This window comes from Tenrec ecaudatus, chromosome 17 (assembly GCF_050624435.1).
Source record: "Tenrec ecaudatus isolate mTenEca1 chromosome 17, mTenEca1.hap1, whole genome shotgun sequence".
NCBI lineage: Eukaryota > Metazoa > Chordata > Mammalia > Afrosoricida > Tenrecidae > Tenrec > Tenrec ecaudatus.
Genome location: NC_134546.1, coordinates 48,033,156 through 48,052,077, shown reverse-complemented (window position 1 = coordinate 48,052,077; position 18,922 = coordinate 48,033,156). Strand labels below are relative to the sequence as shown.

Here is an 18,922-nt window from a genome sequence, read left to right as displayed (position 1 = left end):
GTATCTCGTTTGGAGGCTGGGCCAGCAATCCTAGGCTGAAGGGCAGGTCACTTGTCAGAGGTGACTTTTAAAAGTTCAAAGAAAAATTCCATTATCTCCTAATTCGATTTCCCACAGACTTGTTGAACTCTCCTCATACCAAACCAGAGAGAAAGGGTCTTACTTTCCTAAGGATCCCCAAGCTCACAGGCTGAGGCATGTGGTCAGGCCTCTGCCCCCCTATAGCAGGAGGCACCACTTTAAGTCAGTGGCCATGGAACTAGCTTATGTACTCATTAACATGTACAGCCACATGCAAATCACTTACACGAATACTTTCACTCACACACATACACACACCTTTCCAATAAGTGATATAAATTCCACTCCATAGCACTGGGTTTCCATCGCCCAAACCCAATGAAAGCAGTGTTTTCTTCCCAAGAACAGTAGATAGAAGGACCCAGGGTACACCTGGTGAGCCTGGCACCAGCGCAACATTCAAGATGCTCAGGGGTGGAGGACCTAGCATTGGAATACAAACACTACCCCTTAAGCTTCATGGAGGGCCCATGGAGTAGCGGCTGCCAAAATGCATCCCTGCAGAACCAGGGGAGGAGGGACGGGCACGATATGGCACCCTTTCTTCCAGTGAACAAACCAGCCACATGGACATCTCATCATCAGGACTTCCGGTTTATTAGCAATATTGGTGAAGTCTTCCTAAGGTCAGCTGCATGCAACACATGGTTACTCCTTGGATTCAGTAATCCTAGAGCTTTATTTACTGCATGGTAAGGCTTATTAAGTCACAGTGTATTCTTCACAGCCTGGGCCAAAGAAAAGGACTCCAGACAAAATAATGTTAGTTAACATTGACCTCTAATGAATTCCACTAGACTATGTTCTACTTAAACCACACACATGCTAATACTGTTAATGGTGACAGGGCTTTGCCCACCTCGTCACTGACACACATTTGCTACCTGGGGAATGGCAGCAGTTGTGTGTATTCTGTTTTGGAGTTATTTGGGGGGTGGGGGGGCAGCCTGGATGTGGATGTGCATGTGCAGGTAGAGATTTTACCTCAAGAGCAGACACTGGATGCTCTCCATGTGCCTGGGAAGAAGCATACTCTGCCCTGTGTTAAGCCCCGTGCGGGGGTGGGGACAAGAGTGCCCAGGAAACTTACATAGGCTCCAGGTAGGGAGAGGTGTAGCAAATGTGACCGTGGATCATCTGAAACCCCTTCAATCTAAAGAACAATTTGTCAAAATTTAAATTCAAAAAACAGCAAGATCATCTAAATAAACATGGAGTTTAACGTTGTGGTCATCGTTCTTTATTTAACTCGGGGACACCTCCTTTCTTATTAAATAATGACAACCAATCACATGTTCCCAAACTTTAATTATAACTCTGGAGGTTGTACTGTCAAGGGGTCAGGGTCTACTTATCTAGGACAGTTGGGGAGCCCTGGAGGATCAGCGGGAGGGGCAGAAGGGCCGGTCATGGGCATTCCAGTGGCCCCATGTCCTCACCTACATCTGTCAGACACACACTCACTATAGCTTCAAAGAGGAAAGACACACACGCTACACCACACAGAGTGCACACAACACTCTCATCAGTTGCTATGAAGAAACAGTTCATATGTGGCAAAATACTTGAATGTTTTACAAAGGCATTGTTTCTGTGACCCTCCTTTGAAAGAGACATACCCCCTTTATGGGAGAAAAAAAAAAGATGGAGGCACAGCCTCAGGGATGACAGTCCTTCTAGGTTGTGGCTCAGGGTTGGCCCAAAGACCTGGCATCCTGTTGTAGACAAGGACCCAGCACTTCTAGACCTGGCGGTGAGGCTCCTTCAGGGCAGCTGTGGCCTAGATGTAGAGCGGGGTCTCCTGCCCTGTGAGAAGCCGGAACATGGCAGCAGGCATTGTCTTCATATGGATCTGTCAAGATGAAAAGTGGGCTGAACATAGGGGCATCCTGTGTCCCCTCTCGCCACCCCCGTCCCCGTCCACCCCCCGCCCCCACCAACCCCCGGGACCAGCTGATGTGAAAAGTGTCCTGAGTGTCATTCTGAGTGGGCAGTGACCACATGGCTCAGCTGACAGCTCAGGTTCCTGAGTAACCCAGACCCTCTCCAGGGTCAGAAGAGGCACTGCTGCTGTGGGACGGGACAAGGCATTGACCCCAGATGGCCGTCATTATTTCCACCACACCCCCTAACTGCTCAGCCAGCCCAAAGAAGAAAAACTCCAGTTACCAGCATAACTCCACTAAGCGAGAAGAGCGGGTAGACAGAAGCCTGAGGGGAAGCATCCTTGGGTCTCACCTCTTGAACCCCCACCCCTCAAGCCCTATCATCTATCCTGAGGTCTCTACTTCATTTCCCACCTGGTGCCCTCCATCCATCCCTACACATCACTTTCCCCACCCACTCCTCCCAAGATCTCTTGGAATACATGGCATACCCACAGCTTCCCTGCCTAAAACTCAAGGCTTCCATGGTCTAGAATATACTCCCAGCTCCTCACTGAAGCTTCTAGACCACTCTGCCTGGCAGCCTTCCAAGGTCCCCTGAACTGAACTCACTGGTCCCTTAGCCCATTCTAAGCTGGCTGCCTCAGCCTTGTACCTTAAGCTGCCTGGGTTCCCTTGAAAACTCAGCTTCAATGTCCCCTGTTTTACCGCCCATCCTTACATACCTTTTCTTCTTACTAAATCCCCCTTCTTGTTTCTTTTGAAGCACCAACTACAAATTGAGCTACATGATGGCTGAATTTAAAACAAAGAAGCTGTACAGTGGTGTTTGTGAAATCAATCACCAGCCAGGCAACTGTGCCCTTAGCAGAAATTCTGTTTCCTCCTGACCTCAGAGAGATCACCCTCCTGGAAGGCTGAGTCCCCTTTCACCTCGTTCATAAAACTGTGTGTCAGCACAGGGGGATCCCTCCCAATGAACAGATGCAGGGCAAAATCTACTTTACTGACCCAGCCCAGGCTAACAGCTCCTGTGCATCCTCAATCTCAGTCCCATTGCTGCTGAACCTCACAAAGCCCCTTCCTCATATAAATCTGCTAAGAGGATAATTTTGAGTTCTTGAAATATGTTTGTACTTTCAGTGCTAGGAATATGATTTTGACTTCTGCATTTTGCTAGTTTTGCTTGGGTATGTTACTGATATTTCTTATTTGATAAAGCCAGATCTGGAAAGATCCTAGAAAGAGATATACCTGCCTGCTTTGTTTACCTGTTTACTGGAAGCCTTGACCACACAGTTAAATACAGAGTCAGAGCCAAGGGCAGAATTCACCCTGCAACTCTGCTCATCTTGTCATGGGCACTCTCTAGTGGGGACATCATCTGGCCGGCTACACTGCTGTTCAGTAGCCACTGGAAAGGTTGGCTGGCATAGGTCAAACTAACAAAGACACATTCCCCAGACACCTAAGAAGTGCAGATTGCTCCAAGTAGGACTGATGCCTTTTCTTAGCACTTCGTATACTTCTTAATTGGACCAAGATGGTCCTATGAAGAAGGTGGGTGGGCACTGGCATGTCTTACCTCCCCAACAGAGTTAGACAAGGCTTGGACTATCTTCTCGTGGGCTGTGGCCACAACACTCTGTCCATTGATCTCGATGATGCGATGGCCAACTCGGACACCACCTCGCTCGGCGATGCCCCCCCTCATAAGGCTGCAAATCTAACCAGAAACATGAGAGGTCAACACACATTATCAGCTCCACCCACCACAAACTCGACAATATTGCTAAAGATGGGAGAAATAAACCACGCAGAGGAAAAACTCATTAATGAGTTTCTCCTCCATAAGGAGTTAAGGCGGTGATGTGTGGGAACATCCTCCAGGCCCTTAGAACCACACCCAAGCACAGTACAATCTGCCACCATGCCCTTGGAAGCTGGCCTCAAGAGCTCTCGTTACATCATTGCCACAGAGTGGAGAAGATTCGTAACAGAAATAAGAGAGTGTGTAGTCAGGAGTATATATTCGGCACTCTGCTCCTCTTTAAAACAAAGACAATGTCCACTTGTGATTCACAAAATATGATGGATCGAGTGATGCCTTAATGGTCTGACAGATAGACTGATTTGAGAAAAGTGTCATCAAGTAACTACGCTTGATCCTATTCAGTTCTGAGAACCGTGGCATATCAAATCATCATTCACGGTAAGCACTCCTGTAGTCGACAGGGGAGGGGGCACACCCAAGGAGACAAAACCTGCCACCTGACAAAGCGCAGGTTGGGCATGATACAGTGAAGCGGGGGGTGGGCACCCTCCCATCCTTCTGAGGGGCTCTCTAGAAGCAACTTTCATTCTTGTGGAATCTCCAAAAGGAGTAGGGAAAAAGCACCGCGGTGGGGAATCAACGGAGCAGGCTTAGTGGAAAGAACGGATAAGGAACTTAGATCTCCGAGTACCGCCCCCTTCCATGCAGCCAGCTATGAAGCTATCCGAGAAGGCCACAGAAAATTCAGTGTCTACAAAAATGAACGGAGAGTCTCTAGGTTGAGGACTCTTCCAAATTAGTGAACGAAGGCTTGGGAAAACTGAAAACGAAGGGCAGGAGGTGCGGTGAAGCAAAAGTTCGCATTCTGAATTGGTGTTCAAAGCCCGCGGACCTTTCTCTACACCTGCAGCCCCAGTAGGGGCATCTCCATTACCAGCTCCATGTTCCGGGTGGTAAAGACTCACTGTGAGGAGAAGCTGGTTTGTCAGTCAGGAAATGGTTGGGTTTCCATCAAATCAGCTACAGCAAAACCAAATAACTGACACGTTTCTCCTGTAAACACACACTTAGGACTCAGAAATCCCAATCCTAGAACATAACTAGAAGTGAGAGCAGAAACACAAACTGAAACTTGCACACCAGTGTGCTTCCCAGTACTTTTAACAAGAGTGGAGAGGTGGAAGCAACGGAAATATCCGACAACAGATAACGAAAACGTCGCAAACATACAATAGAAAACTATTCCGCCATGAGGATAAATGAAGTTCTGATGCATGCCATGACATGGATAATCCTTGGGAACATCATCCTGAGTGAAATAAGTTTGTTAAAAAGGGCAAATACTGTATAACTTAACTTCTATGAAATAAATAATTATGGAGAAATTCAATGAATGAAGACAGAGCCACATCAAAAAACATCTTCATGTAACTTCAGGATCCTGAAGATAGAATATACTAAAAGCTTCCAAAGAGCATAAATGAACTACATACAACTGACAACGAAAAAGGGGCCACCTTCTCAATGATGGAACTGTTGCCAGGTGCCACAGAGCTCCTTCCGATCCATAGCTACCTTACACACAACCGAACAAAACACGGTCCAATCCTAGGCCATTCTCACACTGTTTCTATGAATGAGCCCATTGCTATAGTCATGAAGTCAACCCATCACTGCCCCTCTACTTTACTGAACAGGACATCCTTCTCCAGGGGCTGGTCTCTCCTGAAAACACATCCAAAGTACGTAAGATGAAGTCTTGCCATCCTTGCCCCTAAGGAGCACTTTGGCCCTATTTCTTCCAAGAAAGATCGGTATGTCCTTTTGGCAGTCCATGATATTTTCAATATTCTTTGCTAGCATCACGATTCAAATGCATTAATTCTTCTCCAGTCTTCCTTAGTCAATGGCCAACTTCCACATGCATATGAAGTAATTGAAAATAGCATGGCTTGGGTCAGGAACATCTTAGTTCTTCAAGTAACATCCTTGCTTTTCAATACTCTAAAGAGGTCTTGTGCAGATTTATCTCATGCAATGTGTCTTTTGATCTCTTGACTGCTGCTTCGTTGAGGATTGATTGTAGGTCCAAGTAAACAAAATCCTTGAAAACTTTAAACTTTTCTCCATTTACCATGATGATAAGCTATAACCTATGGGTCCAGTTGTGAGGATTTTGGTCTTCTTTACATTGAGTTGTAATTCATACTGAAGACTGAAATCCTATCTTCAAGTTTCAACTCCTGCACACTTTCAGCAAGCAAGGTGGTGTCATGTGCATATCAAAGGTGTTAATAAGCCTTCTTCCAATCCTAATGCCTCATTCTTCAATTTATAAACCAGATTCTCTGTTGACTTGCTCAGCATACAGATCGAATAAGGATGATGAGAGGATACAACTCTGAAGGACACCGTTTCTGATTTTAAACTATGCAGTGCTCATGCTTCTCAAGGTTATCCGTATTTATATGACACACACAGTCGAAATGCCTTTGCTCAGTCAATGAAACACAAGTAAACATCTTTCTGGTATTCTCTGACCAGCCAAGACCCATCTGACATGAGCAATGGCATCCCTTGTTCAACATCCTCTTCTGAGTCCAGCCTGAACCTCTGGCAGTTCCTCGTCACCGTGCTGCTGCTGCCACCATTATTGCATGTGATGCCAATGAACTTGTTCTGTAACCTGAGCATTCTGCTGGTTCACTTTTCTTTGGAATGAGTACGAATATAGATCCCTTCCAGTCAGATGGCCAAGTGGCTGTCTTCCAAAATTTCTGGCGTAGACAAGTGAGTGCTTCCAGTGCTTCATCAGCTTCTCGAAACATTTCAACTGGTGATCCATCAATTCTTGGAGCCTTGTTTGGACTAATGTTTCTGGTGTGGCTTGAACTTCATCCTTCAACAAGATTGGTTCTTGCTCACATGCTGCCTCCTTAAATGGTGGAATGTGAACTAGTCCGTTTTGGTACAGTGACTCATATTCTTTCCATTTTCTTCTGACGCTTCTTTCATCACTCAATGTTTTACTCATAGAATCTTTCAACATTTCAGCTTGAGGCTTGAATTTTTAGTTTTTCAGTTTAAGATAATGCTGGGCCGCTCCTTTTTGGTTTTCTAACTCTAGGTCTTTGTATATTTTATTATAATATTTGGCTTTGTCTTCTTGAGCTGCCCCTTTGAAATTTTCTATTTGGTTCTTTGACTTCATTCTTTCTTCCATTTACTTTAGCTACTCTACAATAAAAAGCAAGTTTCAGAATCCACCTTCATCTTTTCTTTCTTTGCTTTTTCATGAATGGTGCTCTCACTATGCTCAGTGGGTCTTCTGTCATCAGTGTTCAATGATGTTCTTGAAACTCAGGTGGGTTAGACTCAAGGTCATATTTTGGCTCTCATGGACTTTTTTTCAGCTTTAGCCTGGACTTACATGTGAGCAATTGATGGTCTGTTCCACAGACCGTACCTAGCCTTGCTGTAGCTCCTGATATTAACCATCCCCATCGCCTCTTCCCACATCTGTAGTCAGTTTGATTACTGTGTACTCCATCTGGGGAAATCCATGTGTGTAGTCGCCTTTTACGATGTTGAGAAAGTATATTTTCCATGAACACGTCATTGGTCGTGCAATATCTTCTATCTTGCACTATCTAGCTTCATTTCTATCAACAAGACCATATTTCCCTTCCTCTTTGTTTCCAACTTTTACATTCTAATCACCAATAATTATTAGTACATTTGAATCACATATCAGATCTCTTCATAACTAGCTTTTGTGGTTGGTGCAGAAATGTGAATAAGAGTTGTATTGACTGGATTTCTTTGAAGGCAGATGGATAGAATCCCATCACAGACAACACTGCACTTCAAGATTGATTCTAACGTCCATTTTCTGACAATAAATGTAATACCATTCCTCTTGGTCGTGTCATTTCCTGCAAAGTAAATCGTGTGATTTTCTGATTCAAAATGGCCGACGCCAGTCCATTTCAGTTCACCAATCAATCTTCATGTGTTTCATTTGATTTCGACAATTTCTAATTTCCCACGATTCATACATCGCACATTCCAAGTTGGTCTCAATAGCAGATTTTTGCAGCTGTTTTTCCTTCCCGTGAGCCAGGCTCCATCAGCAAATGGAGCTCATAAAGGCTCCCCCGCTGCAGGCTTTGGGCCCCTGATGTCACCATGGTTCAATCCACTCCGAGAAAGCAGCTCCTTCTCAGTGACATTTCAAGAGCCCTCTGTTATGAGAGACCCTTTATCCAGCACTATCTCTGACAGTGTTCAGCTTCCACTCATTAGTTCTTTAGTATCTGACAATGTTTCCAAGCTATGCAAAAGGCTTTCAGTGGCAACTTCCTCCAAAGCGGGCAGGCAATTCCTTCTTCCTTGTCTGTTCTCAGCCTGGAAGCTCCACTCAAGCCTGTTCACTTTGGGTGACCCGGATGGCATTTGAAATAGCAATGACTTACCTTCCTGCATCACAGCAACACACAAGCCACCACAGTATGACACCCTGACAGACAAGTGGTAGAGCGACAGAACTAGAAGTCAGAAACAGTAGGTACAGTCTTAAAAACCCGAATTGAAAGGGGTTTTGTTTGTTTGGGGTACAAATTAAGGGTTTTTCATTCAGACAAAAGAGTAAGGCACAGCAAGTGAAGGGCCACACATCTCCAGGGCAACAGTCTCACAAACGGTCCATCAGGTCTGATCCTGACTCCAGCAAGACTTGCCATGGATGCAAGCACACGCAGCCTGGGTAGAGTGGAAGGGCGGCACAGGTGGTTACGTCCTGCAGCTCCTCCTTTGCCCTGCCCTCCAGCCCTTACACCTTGCAGGCCTCCTGTAGCACAGTCAGCTTACCCAGCATGTCTTGCTGATGTGAGCCTTTAGCTCCTCCTGAGATACCGCCACCTTGGGCCTTTTGCTTCCAGAACCTTCACTGCCTTGTTTTTGCTTGGTGGCCTTCCCCTCGGGATTATAAACTGCTGGGTGGACCAGCTCCTTAAACTCATCCGCCAGAGAGCCCATTCTTTTATCCATTGCTTCAAGCGTGGGCAGCATCAGATCTTCAGCTAGTTCAGGCTCCATCAAATCCAAAGCGAAGGCCTCCTGTATTTAAAGCTGAGCTTCAGCAGAATGGCCTTCATCTTGTCTACCTACTTGAAGTTTGCTGCAACCTTTTCAGTAAAGGGCACCTAGCGTTTAACATCGGCATAGAGCAGGAAGATAAACTAGAAGCCTGAATTTTCTGGTCTACCAACTCCTCTTCCAGTAGCACCAACATTACAAAGTCAAGGGGGCTGTTCTTTTGAGAGAGGTGTATGCACATTGCCAAGACGTCCTTCTCCAGATGGTTGGTGAGTAGAGCACTGGACAGGATGGGACTCCTGTTCGCCAGGGCGGCCTATAGTACACATACAGGGAGGGTCGCAGCTAGTGATGTTTCTTCAACATGAGCAAGGGCTTCACGCCAATCAGACTTGAACCCGGTTCATCAAACCACTTGAGCAATTCTGTTCCCTCCTTCTCCAGAACAATCTGATGGCTCCAATAGTTCAATAGTTCTGAGACAGCTCGATGTCACTGGGTAGAAGCAAACAGCCATTGTTTACATTAAATATCCAGGTCTTGGTTTTCACAGGCTCATTGGTTTCCTGATAAAGCCTCGTGAGGGGAGGTTTCAATGCCTTCTGGACCAAATTATAAATGCCAACAGTCTTTGTTGGGCTTAAACTTCAACCTGCTGAGTGTGGCTTCCTGGTCTCCCTGTTACGAACCTTCCTCAACAAGTCTTCCAGCCTCCTGGACTCCTCTAAGTGAATGCCTCGGTCCTCATCCTCTGCTAAGCTGACGGTGTCGCTATAGAACAAGGGTATATCGAAGCCTCCAGCCTTCTTCAGGTGCGTCAGGTCCAGGAAGATATACCTGCGTCATGGAGAGCAGCAGCTTTGGTCCTGGGCCAGCGGGCTCTGGCGCTGTCACTGCAATGCAGGTCTTCTTCGTTGGGAATCACATGATCCTCCTATGACTCATCCTGAACTGGACGCCATTAAAAAGGTTGGCACAGACACTAGTGTTTCACTGAGTGAACAGTCATCTCCAGCGCCAATTAGGTCTTGGAAATGTTTCTTTCCCAGCTGCCCTTTACACTGGTCAAATTCGAGCACTCAGCTGACACCTGGATTATCCAACTCCTGTAAAACGTAAATATTTTTGAAATTTACAGACATCACCCCCGCTTTCCCAGTATCAAAGAACACCACTGCCAAGAGATCCCAATTGCTGCTCATGATCTTGTGGGTAGACACACTCATGATGCACTGGATGCTCATGTCAAAAAGAGTAATTCATCCTGAGATTCAAACAAAGCCCTGGAGGCATCAATCAAGAAACTCAAACTAACTGATCCTGAATATTTATATTCTCTACCTGCTTGGGAGCTCTCTTCTCATTCTTCTTCCTCTTCATCTCCCTCATTTTCATAATAAGACTCCCCGCCTCAACATGGTAGTTAGTGCTTTGCCTACTCCCACCTCTACATGGTAGTTAGTGCTTTGCCTACCTTTGGTGCCTTAATTTCAAGTGTATACCTTGTTTTAAGTATCCGGTGCTGCTTAGTAGAAAAGAAACAAAAGTCCTCAGAACTGGACCAATAGGTAGCATCATGACAAACAGATAAAAGATGGAAATTGTCAAAGACTTCATCAGTGTTCATGGGATCCAGTGATGCGTTGCACTGGGTAACTGCCACACAAGACCTCTTCGGCGTGTTTAAGAGCAAGGATGTTACTTTGAGGACAAAGGTGTGCCTGACTCGAGCCTTGGTATTTTCCATTGCCTCATATGCATGTGAAAGTTTGACACTGAATAAGGCAGACTGATGGAAGATTGATGTATTTGAACTACAGTGTTGGCGAAGATTCAAAGCACCATGGACTGCCAAAGGAATAAACCCATCTCTCTTGGAAGAAGCACATCCATCATACTTAGACGCAACGATGGCAAGATTTTATCTCACCAGTTCCTGGAGAAGCACACCGTGCTTGGTAGAGGGGCAGCAAAGAGAAAAACGCCCTTGGTGAGAAGGGTTGACAGTGGCTACCACAATAAGTTCACACTTAACAACGATTGTGAGGATGGTGCAGGACTGGGTAGTATTTCACTCTGTTGTGCAAAGGGTTGTTATGAGTTGAAACTGACTTAATAACCACAGAACACAATAGAAAAAGCAACAAAGCCCACATGGAAGAAGCACACCAGCCTGTGCGAACTCGAGGTGTTGATGGGATCAGATATCAGGCATCAAAGAACAAAAAAATCCTATGATTGTGAATGAGGGGGAGTACAGAGTGGGGACACAAAGCCCATCTGTAGGCAACTGGAAACCCCCTTACAGAAGGGTCATGAGAAGGAAATGAGCCAGGCAGGGTACAGTGTAGCAACAATGAAACATACAACTTTCTGCTAGTTCTTTAATGCTTCCTCCCACCCACCCTCACTATCATGATCCCAATTCTACCTTACAAATCCAGCTGGACCAGATGATGTACACTGGTACAGATAAGAGGTGGAAACACAGTGAATCGAGGACAGATAAACCCCTCAGGACCAATAATGGGAGTAGCAATACCAGGAGGGGAAGGGGAAGGTGGGGGAGAAAAGTAGAACCAATCACAATGACCTACATATAACCGCCTTGCCATCTCTCTTTCTGATTGTTGTTTAATCTCTCTCTCTCTCTTTCTTCTTCCTCTCTCTCTCTCTCATCACAAAACAGAGGGACTCAAAACACTGTACACTAATCCTGTGGATTTCACAGAAATACAAAACTCATCCCCAAATAAGATTCTAGAGAGTCATCATAGAAATTAAGATTTACAATATATATTTTAGGGAGAGAAATTTTACCCCATAACATTTCCATCCTAGAATTCTTTTTTTTTTTTTTTTTTTGCACCCTGGTCCTACCACCACAAAGCAAGAGACCCGATGCCATCCTAGAATTCTATCCCCAAGCACTTTATCAGTGAATTGCATCAGGGTGGAATGAAGCGTTTCAGACCTGCAGAGGGCCGCCATGGGTCAGAGCCACCTCGGGGCACCTAGCAGCAGCAGACACAGGCACAGGCGAAAAACTGCAAGTCCTTTATGTTTTTCTCAGGAAGTACTGAAATCACTGCCCTACCAAAATGAAGGCATAAAATATGGAAGAGGATTGGGGATCCCAGACATAGTGTTTTTAGCATAGAAAAGTGACCAAGGGAATTCCCAAAGAACATTAAAGAGAAAATCTGGTGAGGTACCTATGGCAGGCAGGTCTCAGAGGGAGACGCTGTCCAGAATGGAGCAGGACAAAGGTGCGTTTCCCTCGGCAAATCTACAAGGTGAAAATGCAAACAATACTGTATATACTCATGTATAAGCCGAGTTTTTCAGAACATTTTTAATGCAGTTTTTTTGTGGTAAAATTATGTGCCTCAGCTGATATGCGGGTTGGCTTATACTAGAGTATATGGGGTAGTTACTCAAGGGGGAATTTTAATCTTACACTTAGGGAATTTAGGGATAAATTAACAATAGGTGCATAGAAGAGTGGTGTGTTAGACAGGGTTCTCTAGAGAGATAAAACAAGATTGCTGTACTTTTGAATTATGATATTGGCGAACAATAGAGAATGTACTATCAAAAGGAGAAACAAATGTGTCTTGAAAGAAGTACTGTCAGAATGCTCCTTAGAAGCTAGAATGGTGAGGCTTGGCTCACACACTATCAATAAGTCATCAGGAGGTACTGATTCCTGGATAGGACTTAATGCTTGCTAAAAGAGAGGGCAGAGAAAAAGGAAAATCCCTCAGCAAGATGAGCTGACGCAGGGGCTGCAAACGGGCTCAAGTGTAGCATCAATTGTGAGGATGACACAGAACCGGGCCGCATTCCATTCTGCTGTACAGAGTCAGAATCAACTGGACAGCCTCTAATAACAAGAGCACAGAAAACTAAGCAAGTGAAAAAAATGAGGCAATTATTGCCTAGTAATATAGTTGAATCTAAGATATGGACCTCTTGTAGCAAAATGTGTCCGTGTAACACATTCTTAGCTATGGGATTTAGGTCCAGGTGACGTATGCAGTCTCCGAGTGCCTTGCTTGAAAGGAAAGCTCTGGCCCCGACTCTCTGCTCTTTTTCAGCTTGGGCTGGCTGTGATAGAAACGTGAAGAGTCATGGGTCCTCCGCTCTGAGGATGGCCCAGCTGTGTCTCTGAGCAGACAGACTGCCAATCATCTGGGACTTCAACGTTTTCTCCATGAGAGAGAAGCGCATGTCTATTTAGGGTTAGCAATTCCATTAGTTACCACTGGCCTAATTATATGAATCATCTCTCAACAAACCCGTACAGAGATACATGGAACTGCTGAGTACTGATTCAAGGCTGAAGTATGAGAGAATGGTTTCGGAGAAATTGGTGGGAACATACAAATGTTCATCTGCTCAATCAGGAAAGCATGATGTCTGAAATTGAAAGGAAAAAAAGATGGTGAAAGGACATGATTTGATAGGTGGAAAAAGTACAAGATTCTAGTAAGGGCTGGCTATGTGGCTTCTAGAGGGAGGAATGGAAAGAGGCAAGAATGGGCATCGCTGGTTTTCACTGTAAGTGCTGCAGTAAGGTTGGAATTTGTAAAACCACTTATAAGAATCACTTAGTTAAATATTTAATTTTAAAAGAAATTAGTTCTACTCCTACTCCATGATAAGCACTAGCTAAGTGGCAGTAGCAATTGTTATGGAGTCCCTTGCTCCCCATCTTCCTATGGCAGGGAACAGCGCCTGTCTAACCCAGAAAGTCTTCTCTAAACACATCCACGAGTGAGACGCAAGCAATAGCAGATGTACTGTCAGCCACCTGGGCCATTCCTCCAGGCATCAATACCGCAAATTGAGATACTAACAGGGCTTCGCCCTCTTAAAATAAAAACTTTCCCATTCCCGACGGGGCTGCAGATGTTTTCCCCAGGAGAGTCTCCCATCCCCTTTCATCCAAGTAACTGCACAGCCTGGCTCTCATGGGAGTCCTGATTGTGACCATCCACAACTCCAGTCTGGCACACCAAAGCTGGGGGATCTTCTCCCAGGGATAGATGCTGAGCATGACCACGAAGTCATATATTCATGACTTAAGTCCTTTCCCCAATGAGCAGGGGTCATGACCCCAATGCAGAGTCTAATGCAAAACTATAAGGGGGCTACATTTTCCAGGGGGGTCCGCTTTGCGGGAACTTACTCTCCTGAAGGGATAGGCTCTGTATATTGGCCATGCCCTATGCCTTCTGGCCTGTGCCCAAGAAGAGCCAGGCTAATGGCCTGAAACCAGTGTGGGAGCTGGATGCCAGCAGTCCAGGAGACAGACAAAACCTCTGGGCCCCAACTCTGACTCTGGCCCCCAGAGTGGACTGGCCCGTCCCTTCTCTGAGCCCTGTTCACTCCCCTGTCTGGTGAAGGGCAAACATGACAGAGGACAAACCAGTTTGACAAACCTTAAAGTGTCTCATGAATGTAACAAAATGACCCAGTTAGTTCACCTTAAGTGTCCCCTGAGTTAAGGGAGTATGGGGCAGCAGTCAGAGGCCTGCCCTGTGCCTTTCAGCACCCTGCACCCCTTGGGCCTCCCTGCCAAATCCCTGTTCCTCGAGGACCAAGGATCTATGCACCGTGTGTAAGGGGCTGCTCAGAAGTGGATCCGCAGCAGCTGCTGTGCGTCCATTCCCAGCTCCTTCCCTTTGAGATCTGGGCTACTCTTGTCAGAGGCACAGCTTGGAGCAAATGACTCCCAAATGGGACTCCCGCAAGCCCAGCATTGCCACTTCTCAGAAGCCCTCTGACTTCCTCAGTGTCTGGCTCAGCAACGAGCACACAGAAAGGACTCCGTGGCTATCGACTGAACAAGGAGTGGGTTGTTTAATGAAGGAGTAAACGAGAGAACAAATGTCTTGGTGTGTATGGCACACAGTGTCCGGGGCTGCTATCAGCTGTGTGTGTCACCTTCCACTGTGGGAGTCTGCCATCTCACCTCCACACTCCCACAAGGCTGGCGCTTGCTGAGATCAACTACCACAGGCAGAGGTGAGGGTAGCTTAAATAAAGGACACATGCCATCCCGGGGACCTCCCTGCCAACCTGAGCCAGTACCCAGGCTTCCCCGGGAGCCAATGGAAGCTTACTGCATGTATGCCTTGGCTACTGGCAAGGCTGTGCACTAGCCAGGAGTGCCAAGGCATTAGATCAGGCCTACATTTTCCAATAGGGGTAGTTCCGAAGCAGAGGTCACAGCGCTGCCATGGCTAACTACTCGCACCTTGGTCTTATTCAGCGGAGGCAGCTTATTCAGGGAAGGAAGACTTACGATTCCATTCTGTACACTAAATCCCAGCTGGTACTTGAGGTCTGGCCGCTTGATGAGGACTGTCGTGACTGGAGGGCAACTAACAATGTTGAGCTTTACTTGCGTCTGGTTCTTCAGGCCCTGCAGAGTGGGGGACACCATAGTGTCACGTGGCAGCCTTCTCTGTCGATGAGCATACCCACCTGGCACTGATTGAGGATGAGCCTTGACTTGGGGCTGAGATAGCCTCAGCTCTAGACTGTGACAGTCTAGGCAAGACAGTCTGAGGCTCAGTGTCCCCTCTGCACCAGGAATACAAATGGAGGCCTGACCCCTACCCCGGGATCAAAGATAGAGTAGGCATGTGACACTCTCCCCGTGCCTAGTGCCCTCTGAGCTTGGCTACCACTACCTTCCCCCCCCTCCACCCCCAACAAGAGCTGGACTAAAGGGCTGCTTCACAGAAGCCAGGCCTAGGCACTGCAACCACCACAAGTATCCATGGGAGCAGTCCAATAGCACGCAGCTCTAGGAGAACTTCCCATTAAGAACTCTGGACCACGGTCCCCAAAGGAGAACGTGTCTCAGTGAAGGGATTTCTGTGCTGGCATGAGAGAAGGATAGAGTGTGAAGAGACGTGCTCGATACAAACATAGCTCTGAGTAATGCAGGGCTCTAACCTGGAGGATGCAACTGTCAGTGGGCTTCCCAGGCTTCAATTCTGGGGGCTAACGAGGGAGTAGGGTGTCAAGTGCCAAGCCTCACCTGTCCATAGTTTCAGCTGTGTCCCCAAGCCAGGCTTAGCTTGGAGTTGCCTGGAGAGGGGCATGACCCCCATAGACCCATGACAAGAAGATGCTACTCACTGGTGCAGGAGGGAGGGTGCCAGACGCAAGCCCTCATGCTGGATGGAAGACTTCCCTTGTATGTGTCTGTCAGGCAGATACTGATGGCCAGTTAGGAGGGACAGTCTTAGCAGTGTGCTTCATTTTTCAGAGTGGACCAGGAAGGAGGAAGGCACTTCCTCTAACACTAAGGTACCAGCAGTGGGTGAGAATGATCCCCCAAGGGCTGGGCCAGCTCACAGAGGCCTTGCAAACAGACAGCCTTCTGTCTGATGACCCTGAAAGACGGTGAGTGTACTACTCTCTGTGTAGACCCTGAGCCAGCCCAGGGCTGCCTGCTTGTTGCCTGGGTCTGGGGTTTTCACAGAATGGGAGAGGCTACTAGAAATCCCCTGGCCTCACCCTGTTGTGTCCTCTCTATTGACCCCTCCAGGGACAGGTCACTGGAAAACTCTAAAGATGGGGAGCTCATGAAGTCAGTCATTCTCTCCTATGGAGCAAAAGCCTGCCTCTCAGAAATGCGTACCAACCAGAGAAACGGACTTTCCCAGTTTGCCCAGGGCCAAGGGGCTTTCCAGGGAGTGAGATCAGCAGTGCTAAAGGGGAACACCCAAGCCAACCTGGACAACTGGTCTCCTCATACTTAAAGAAGCTAGAGGAAAGCAGGCCTCCCTTTCTCATGCCCAGACAGCTGGGTCCTTCTGGTGGGGGCTATGTGTGCTGTGTACAGTCACTGGCCGGTCACTGGGTCTCTCTGAGGACGACAACACGGTAAGGGTAAGGATGAAAGGGGCAGGTCCCTGGTACCTACCTTGATGATGCCCTGGCAGGTGGCAAGGGGCAGCCCCACCAGGCTGGTGCCATTGATGGACATGATCTGGTCCCCAATGCTCAGCTTCCCAGATCGGGCGGCCGGGCCAGCGTTCATCATGTTCGCCAGAATAACCGTGGGCAGGATGGAGCCCCAGCCAGACTCCACAACCACCACACCAAGGATCTCGCCTTTATGCTTCTCCAGCAGCAGCTGCAAGAGGGTTGACATGTGGAGACTCCGTGAGATGCAGGTCTCTGCCATCTCCCATAAGAGAGCTTACCCCTGCTTGAGCCATGTGGCCTCTGCCCTGCCCTGCCCTCTGAGCCAAGGTGACTAATCTGGGCAAGGAGAGCCTTGGGGCCAGAGGCCTATCCATCTAACTCCAGGTTCACCTTCTGTCTCCCAAGTCCTTTTCTCCCCATCCCAAGACACCTCATCCTCAGATTATGCCGGTGTCCTAGCTCCAATTCCTCTCCCAGTAGCTGTGAGCACATACCACAGAGCCCTCGCCCCACCCCATCCCCCACTCCATCCTTCACCATACCCTTCAACCCCACCCCAACCATTTGAGCTCATCTAGAAAAGCTTCAAGGGTCACTTCCTTAGAAAGCTGCAAAGGCTAGGCCATTTATTCCTTCATTTCACACTCAGGGTGATTAATTCACTCATTAATTCAATCAGCAGTCAGCATCATTCATTCATTCCTTCATCAAGTCATCAGAAGCACTGATCCAGTCATTCAACAAGCAGTCTGGGCCATTCATCTATCTGTGCATTGAACAAGCAGTCAGGCTGCAGGCCATGCCCAGGTTTCCACTCTGATAGCAGACATGTCCGGGGACCCCTGAGCGGAGCCTCTGGAGCCTGCTCAGGTACCTTCACTTGCAGCTTCAAAATAGAGCATGCAAATTCCAAGTGTTAACGATGCCTCCTATAGCTTTTCAGAGGCACCCTGGGCCCTGCCTGCCAGTGGATGGCAGTGATAACATCAAAAGGCCATGATATGGGTTATGATCAGTTCCTTTGCTACATCACTACCTCAGTGCACACTTCCATGTTCCTGTGAAAGCAGAAGCACGTATATACTTGATGCAGCCTTCTGGCCCACTATGACAGCAAAGAACATGCACTTGTGAGTCTAAAAAGGCTGCTCATCCCAGCAGGCTGATGGGAAGCCCTGGGAAGTGCTTGGACTGAGACTGCTCAGTTCACCCTCTGGGAGGTCTGGGTGGGAGGAAGGATGAGTGGACCGCAGCTCACCTCCTTGCAGTTCGCGGAGTTTGAGAAGTGAATGAGGTCATCATTGTACATCTCCTGGGTATTGATGATGTCACTGTATTCTTTCTGGCTCAGGTCCTCAGGGTTGATGCCATTGGCCCGAAGGAACTCTTGGTAGGCCACGCTGAAGGCCTGGCCGATGGACTGGGCAATGAGCTGGGCCTGAGGGGAAGGAGAAGGCCTCGCTGGAACTTCTGTGCTTCTGCAACAACACAGAAGCACACACACACACACACACACACACACCCAGAGAAGAAAGACCGCAACGAAGTGGGCGCCAAATGGATATACAGCATCCCAGGGAGCCCAGAAGAAAAACTGCAGGTCCTGGTCCAAGGAAGCTATCTCACGCAATATCACCCAGGAGTGCCACAGGCAAGCCTTTCTGCAGCCTAGTGCCAGGCGGTCCTGAGTGCGCCCATACAATCTGCTTTATGTCCTGCTAGCCTAGGACAAAGCACGCTTTCAAATTAAATCTGGGAAAGTTATGAATTATTTGTGAAATATTCTATTCTTATAACTGCAGAGTTCTTGTCTTTCATCTTATTCCAAAGACACTGCCAGTCATCTCCCCAGTGTTTATTTCTCCATAGTAACAAAATCCAATGTTGCTTAGGGAGACAATGTGCGAGCAGGCACTCTTGTAGCAGGGCGGCTGTCCCGGGGCACTCCTTACAGGAGTGGTGCATGCTGCCTTTGTTCTTCCCTCTCCCCGTTTCTTTGAGTGCAGGCATCCCAGTAGATAGCTCCAGTCAGGGACTTTGAGGATGAACCCACATGCAAAGTAGCTCGAATGCCATCTCTATAGGGCTTCAAAGCGTATCTAGAACTGCTGCCCCATTTATACTGCTTTGA

At 47.4% G+C, this 18,922-nt stretch overlaps 1 protein-coding gene and 1 pseudogene across 1 annotated transcript in view; both read right to left on the bottom strand.

The window, feature by feature from the left end:
* Nucleotides 1–762: 762 nt before the first annotated feature.
* Nucleotides 763–18,922, bottom strand: part of APBA2 (amyloid beta precursor protein binding family A member 2) — a 91,868-nt gene continuing 73,708 nt past the window's right edge. Inside the window, exons 7-11 of the mRNA XM_075535766.1 lie at nt 18,050–18,229; nt 16,787–16,999; nt 15,152–15,271; nt 3,553–3,693; nt 763–1,933 (exon numbers count right to left, since the gene is read on the bottom strand). Coding sequence (XP_075391881.1) covers nt 1,862–1,933; nt 3,553–3,693; nt 15,152–15,271; nt 16,787–16,999; nt 18,050–18,229 — 726 coding nt within the window. The 3' untranslated portion in view covers nt 763–1,861. The remainder of the gene's footprint in view (nt 1,934–3,552; nt 3,694–15,151; nt 15,272–16,786; nt 17,000–18,049; nt 18,230–18,922) is intronic.
* On the bottom strand, nt 8,435–10,227 carry LOC142430976 (X-ray repair cross-complementing protein 6-like; annotated as a pseudogene).